The sequence below is a fragment of the Mytilus edulis genome, chromosome 3, assembly GCF_963676685.1.
Source record: "Mytilus edulis chromosome 3, xbMytEdul2.2, whole genome shotgun sequence".
Classification (NCBI taxonomy): Eukaryota; Metazoa; Mollusca; class Bivalvia; order Mytilida; family Mytilidae; genus Mytilus; species Mytilus edulis.
In genome coordinates, this window is record NC_092346.1 from 104,114,051 (window position 1) to 104,121,435 (window position 7,385).

Below are 7,385 nucleotides of genomic sequence, written 5' to 3' on the forward strand. Positions count from 1 at the left end.
AACAGTCACCCATACATCAATGCATCAACACTTCTAACGAATGTATATATGTTTTATTGTTTTACAGTGAATTTGGTAAGAACCCTCAGATCTTACAGTATACAGGAAATCATGTTGTGATACGGAGAGCTGAAGGTTCTATAGTCAGTACAGTCACCTCACCGTACCCATCAATACTACACAACTATGTACAGTCATCAAGGTTTGCCGATGCTGTTAGACTGTGTAGATTTGTTAAAGTAAGTAAAGGTTCTTGGATGTTAATTGGACATAAATAGACTTGAAGGATATGTGTGGATAATGCTAATGAGACAGGAAAGAATTCATGTCATACATTCAGATCTGTTATTGTCATTTTTAAAATGTAATATATTAAAAAAGTGCAAATTTTAGTTGGATATGGCTCACTGAAAAGTCCAGAAAATTAAGAAAAAGATGGAAGCTTTCAATTATACATGTATAAGAATGTTCATATACAGAAATATTAGAGAAACAAAACAGTTATAAATGTTATTGTAAAATGACTACATATTTAATTTACAGGATGACATTTTATGGGCGTGTCTTGCTGCAATGTCTGCTTATGCGAAAGATCTCAACACAGCTGAAGTGTCATATGCTGCCATCTTAGAGGTAGGCTATATTTGTTTATACATAACATGTTTACTTGTAACACATGACATATTTTATAGGATTATTAATGTAATATTTTGACAAGGAATAAATACTATTGATGAACATTGGTGCTACATGTTGTTGTATGGTAAAACTTTTAAAATGACATTAACATTGACAGAAGTGTGAGACCTTGTTTCGGTAGTGACATTCATTAGAAACCCTGTAGTAGAAGTAGTGATGATAGGACAGAAGTGGGCTCTGTAAATAATTATTTGGGTGATAATTTATTGATGTAGAAGAAGTGAGCTGTACAAATAATCATGATTGTCAATGAAACAACTCTCCAACCATGAATATTTTATCGTCTAAAGGTCAGGCAGATTAACTCTCTTTTAACAGTACCAAGGATCCATGCAATAAAAAAATCTTATGAATTCATAAAACTTTTAAAACACAGAAGTTGAATTTATTTCCTCAAGAAGAGATGCTTCTTGTAGATGACATAAAAATTATGTTGTTTTTGTTTCTTTTTCAGGCGGAGAAAGTACAGTTTATTGTGAATATCAAAGACATACCAGTTAAAGAAGCTCGGAATGCTGAGATGGCCCTATTATGTGGAAGTCCACAAGACGCTGAGGCTATATTACTTACCGCTGGACTCACATTCAGGGCAATTATGTTAAATATTCAACTTTATAATTGGGATAGGTAGGTCAACTCTATACTGCATTATAAAATTCTGATACAGATGTGTTTTATTTTGTTTTAAGCTCACCTGGCCCCAAGGGTTAACGTAATACTTTTACAAAAATCTTCTCCTCTGATACTACTGGGCCAACTTAAACCAAACTTGGCCGCAATCATCATTGGGGTATCTAGTTTAAAAATGTGTCCGGTGACCGGGCCAACCAACCAAGATGGCCTCCATGGCTAAAAATAGAACATAGGGGTAAAATTTGGATTTTGGCTTATATCTCTAAAACCAAAGCATTTAGAGCAAATCTAGCAGGGTAAAATTGTTTATCAGGTCAAGATCTATCTGCTCTAAATTTTTCAGATAAATCGGAGAACCCGTTGTTGTGTTGCTGCCCCTAAATTGTTAATTTTATGGAAATTTTGCCGTTTTTGGTTATTATCTTGAAAATTATTATACATAGAGATAAATTGTAAACAGCAATTATGTTCAGCAAAATAAGATCTACAAATAAGTCAACATGACCAAAATGGACAGATGACCCCTTAAGGAGTAATTGCCCTTTATAGTCAATTTTTAACAATTTTTTGGAAATTTTTGTTATCTTTTACAAAAATCTTCCTGAAACTATCAGGACAAATTTAACCAAACTTATCCACAATCATCATTAGGGTATTTAGTTTAAAAAAAAGTGTCCCGCCGGCAAACCAAGATGGCAGACATGGCTAAAAATGGTACATAGGGTAAAATGCAGTTTTTGGCTCATATCTCTGAAACCAAAGCATTTAGAGCAAATCTGCTGTGAATAAAATTCGTCCTTAGGTCAAGAATTATCTGCTCTGAAATTTTCAGACGAATCGGGCAACTTGTTGTTGGGTTGCTGTCCCTGAATTGGTAATTTTAAGAAATTTTGCAGCTTTTGGTTATTATCTTGAATACTGTTATAGAAAGAGATAAACTGTAAACAGTAATAATGTAAAGGAAAGTAAGAGCTACAAATAAGTCAACATGACCAAAGTGGTCAATTGACCCCTTAAGGAGTTATTACCCTTTATAGTAAATTTTTAACAATTTTCATAAATTTGGTAAATTTTTGTAAATTTTTACAAAATATTTTCCACTGTCACTTCTGGGCCAAGTACATTATAGATAGGGATAATTGTAATCAGCAAGATTGTTCAGTAAAGTAAGATTTTCAAAAGGATTAACAACATCAAAACACAATTTTGTCATGAATCCTTCTGTGTCCTTTGTTTAATATGCACATAGACCAAGGTGAGCGACAATAGGCTCTTTAGAGCCTCTAGTTTTACAGATGTGTTTTATTTTGATTAAATTTCTTTAGTGGAAAGAGAATTTTCCCCATGATATTGATAAGTCCTGAATGCAATGAAGGCATGGTAATCTGGCATTTTTATTATGCTTTTGTTAATTATTATCACAATAGGACAAATTCTAAAATTATGTATTTTTATACCCCCGCTGTAAAAAAGGGGGGGTATACTGTTTTACCTCTGTCTGTCAGTCCATCCGTCCGTCAGTCCATCCGTCCGTCAGTCAGTCCGTCCCATGAAACTTTCATCACATTTTTCTCAGGAACTACACATCCACCCTTTCTGTAATTTGGTATCAACATTTATATATGTTAGCCATACCGTGTGATGCGTTTTCAGATTCATCACTTGACAACTTCCTGTTTACCGAACACTTGTATGATTTTACACATGATAGCCAAGTTGAAAATTTTCGTCACATTTTTCTCAGCAACTACAATACAAGGATTTCTGAAATTTGGTTTCAGGATTTATATAAGTCAGCTATACCGTGTGATGCGTTTTCAGATTCATCACTCGACAACTTCCTGTTTACCGAACACTTGTATGATTTTACACATGATAGCCAAGTTGAAAATTTTCGTCACATTTTTCTCAGGAACTACAATACAAGGATTTCTGAAATTTGGTTTCAGGATTTATATAAGTCAGCTATACCGTGTGATGCGTTTTCAGATTCATCACTTGACAACTTCCTGTTTACCGAACACTTGCATATTTTTACACTATTAATATTATCCACTTGCGGCGGGGGTATCATCAGTGAGCAGTAGATCGCAGTTTCACTTGTTTGTTCTGTTTTGGAATAAATCCCTTATGGTCTTTGAAGGCACATTCCTCTTACCACTAAAACCACCAAATTATATTTACAGTTTATCACATTTATAAAAATTTGAAATGTCCATCCAAATTTATAAGTACAATAAAAGACACCATGATAACTTGTGGAATTTTCCATAATGATTTTTGTGGCATAAAACCAATTCTTGCGATCTCAATTAGTCAATGTTTTTTTTTTAATTTTTCAAACAAAGTAAAACGAATGTAATAAGATGTTGTTTGCATAAAAATGAAATCTATTGAATTTTATAATACTTTGAATTGCAGAGCATTGGAATTAGCAGTTAAACATAAAACCCATGTAGATACAGTATTAGGATATAGACAAAGATATTTAGAAAGATTTTCCAAGAAAGAGAACATCAAAAGATACCAACAGTACAAAGACGGAGTAAGTTATCTTCAAACAAATCAGAGAATTTAATTTCATCTAGGAAAAAAATGTATGGGAGTGTGTCACACCACATAATATATGATTTGTGTGTGATGTAACCAAATACAATTATGTTACAAATAAAAATAAAACTATTGGGCGTTGTGGTATCAAAAAAAAATATTCAACCCACCCTCCCCAATAAAAAAAACAACTAACAAACAAAACAAAACAAAAACTTACCTACATTTTTACACAAGTCATCCAAGTCAGAAGCAGGTCTAATAACTCATTAATGATCAGAAAGTGGATGTATAAAACAGATTTTTATAATGAGTGTTTATTTTAATCTTTTAGATTGAAATAGACTGGGAGAAAATAGAATCCAAAATAGAATATGAATATCAGAAAGAGCGGGAACGACCAACACCTTCTGCCCAGCCTGCCTCCACAGGGTCAACAGGAAGTTCTGTGTCACGGACAGGTGGACCAAGACCAAGGGTTACAGCACAAACTTAGTCATTTATGATATGTCCATTTCTAAAAACTGTGATACTATTTATTTTATTGTGGAAAGAAAACACTATAATGAAGTTGTTTAATGAAGAAAATGATAACAAAACTTTTAAAGTTACTGTATTTTATTTTATGTATAGTAAAAAATGAGAGAAAATATAAATAGTTAAATGTTGGAATATCAAATAATCATGTTTTATTGTTACAAAACAGATATACTAGTTCTATGTCTAAAAAGGCAATGGGAATCAGTTGTATCGTTGTTCCAATATACATTTATATTGATATACACTTCTTGTTTTTAAAAATAGACTGTTAGAGGTTACAGTGTTTAGAAAGGTAATTAAAGCTTTTTCATCAATGGTTTTAACTGTGACATTCAAAATGCAAATCTTCCAATAGGGTAGAGGAAAAATTTTCAGCATGATAAAAGTAAACCATTAAATGTGCTATGCAAAATATTACTAGTCAAATTGGGAATAAATTTGTGTTAGGAAAACAGTAAGGATGTAATTTATAAAGAAAATATTACGTTAACAATTTATAGATAAAAATTCCAACTTATAATCATTCCAATGTTATATGACATTTTCACATTGCTGATTTGGAATTAACTATGTTTTTAATGTCTGCTGTGTTCTAGATTATGGTATTTATTTTCCCATTCTCAAGGGAGACACATTGTCTTCATCATAAACATTATGATAACCAGTTTTGGATGGAACTGAAATTGCACATAAAAAATAATTTGCATTAAAATATTCTGTTATAACATTAAAGTTCATGTTTTTAGACAAAGTTTGATCAATCTGATATAGTCTACTCTAGTAGATTTTGTATAATCTCATTATCCCCAACAGTTTATAACCAGGTTAGGTTAAGATTTTCTACATTTTTGTCCTACTTGAAAATTACCTTTGTAACAGTTAGATGTTTGTTAGGGAAACAACGTTTCATTAAAGCCCAAACAAAAATTAACTGAATATGAAGATGTCCTTATACTATATTACAACTTGGTTAGCTTTAGCTGCAACATGTAATATTTATTGAATTATTTATTCCGTCCAAATATTTTGTATTCATATGACATTTATGATGTATAATGTTTGTTAGCAAAGAATATTTATTTTGTTTACTGAAGCAGGTGGAAATAAAATCTCATAAGATAAAAGGTTAAATCTTTTTTGTGCCTTTTTCTTTGTGTTTATTTATTTGTCCAATAAAGCAACCATTTTTCAAATGCATGCTAGTCTTGTATATGATTCAAGTTCAATGTGAATAGAACATGTTTCTAGAAGCTGTGATTATATTCTTGTATACTGAAGAAGAAAAAATAGTTGTACAAATCACTGTCATCAAGAAACTGTTTTTTTATATTTGGATATTCTGATTATTACAATTTACTGCTTATTTATTACTCATGCACAAGAAATAACAAAAAAAAAATCAGAATTAAAAAAAAGTTTAAATGGTATTTTTTTTTTTTTTTAACTTGGCCTAATGGGCCATATAAACTATTGCCACCGCTTAGCACTCATCATTGTTAATGCTTATAGTTCATTTTAACCACTGGACAAGTTCTTAGTGTATCAAGTATAAAGTTTGTTTTTGTTCCTGCCAAATAACCAGCTTGACTGTCAGGACTAAAAGTAAAATATATTAATTAGAATGCAAGAAGGGGTCTTATATTTAATCATTTTAGATAGATAAAATCTGACTGAGTAAGAACTACAATCCATTACACACCTAAAAGACCAATATTGTCAATTGATGCCACATAGAAGTTATTGTCCATATATGGTAAATATTGTTAGGAATATATGATAGATCGAAGGAAACTGTGACAAAAATTATCAGATCAGGAACTATAAATATGGCTGTAAAATTACATTTGTAAATCAACTCCATATTTGAACTATTGGTTGATTGTTGGTTGCTTAAATTTCAGTGGCAAAAATATTGTGGATATTCAGGATGCTTGGAATTATTGCTTATTGATAACAATTACTATCCATTTTTGGAGTTTTTGGCATATTATACTAAATAGACAGAACTTTTAAGAATAAAAATGATTAGCAACACCAGCTCTACAAACTAGTCTAATAATTGAAATCTTCATAGGACTGTTCTAAATGACAATTCTTTTCCCCTATTATTTATTTTTGCTATTATCTTGGAAACTAAATTAGATGAATAGAAACTCTAAATATCAAAATGTTTAGCAAGTACATTTTGTGGACATGCTTTTGTTTTACACCTATTCATTTGTCACAAATGGTTTCGTCTCTCTTTCTTTTAACACCCCTTGGAGTTGAGTAATGGAACCTTGCATGATTATTTACCACTTTTAGAAGGTAGGTCATGTATAAGGGAAAACAAATATTAACTGAAATTTGTTGTAAAGACTTAGAAGTCACCCCTGTGCATATGTAAACAAATAGTTTGGATTCTCTTGTTAATAAGTCCCATGGAGTTTGGTAATTAAACATGGTAGATAAATAAAGGCAACAGTAGTATACCGCCGTTAGAAATTCATAAATCAATAGAAAAAAAACAAATCCGGGTTACAAACTAAAAGAGGGAAACCTATCAAATATAAGAGAACTACAACACAACAGAAACACAACATTAAAATGTAACACACAGAAACAAACTTATAATATAACAATGGCCATTTTTCTGACTTGGTACTATTGGATTATTCACCATAACAAGAATTGTAGCATAGAAGCTGGGAACAGTATATCTAACAGTCCTGTCATTATTCCTGATACAAGGAGGAAAAATGCAAAGACGTGCACCATTAACAACAAATTAATGCTTAGTCACCCCAGTGCCTATATAAATCTCTTGGAATAAGATAATAAAACATGGTTTGATTTTTCACGCCAACAAAAAAAAGATTCAAAGAAGAAAACTAACCGCTTATAGATGTGGCCAAAATCAAAATCCTAGTGTTGGAAATTTCCTGCTATGACAACTAAGTCTGTAATTAATAGCTTTATTCAAG

At 31.4% G+C, this 7,385-nt stretch overlaps 1 protein-coding gene across 1 annotated transcript in view; it reads left to right on the plus strand.

The window, feature by feature from the left end:
• The window catches only part of LOC139514709 (intraflagellar transport protein 80 homolog), a 32,152-nt gene extending 26,594 nt beyond the window's left edge, over window positions 1–5,558 (plus strand). Inside the window, exons 15-19 of the mRNA XM_071304279.1 lie at window positions 68–239; window positions 544–633; window positions 1,154–1,326; window positions 3,754–3,877; window positions 4,217–5,558. Coding sequence (XP_071160380.1) covers window positions 68–239; window positions 544–633; window positions 1,154–1,326; window positions 3,754–3,877; window positions 4,217–4,378 — 721 coding nt within the window. The 3' untranslated portion in view covers window positions 4,379–5,558. The remainder of the gene's footprint in view (window positions 1–67; window positions 240–543; window positions 634–1,153; window positions 1,327–3,753; window positions 3,878–4,216) is intronic.
• The last annotated feature ends 1,827 nt before the right edge of the window (window positions 5,559–7,385 follow it).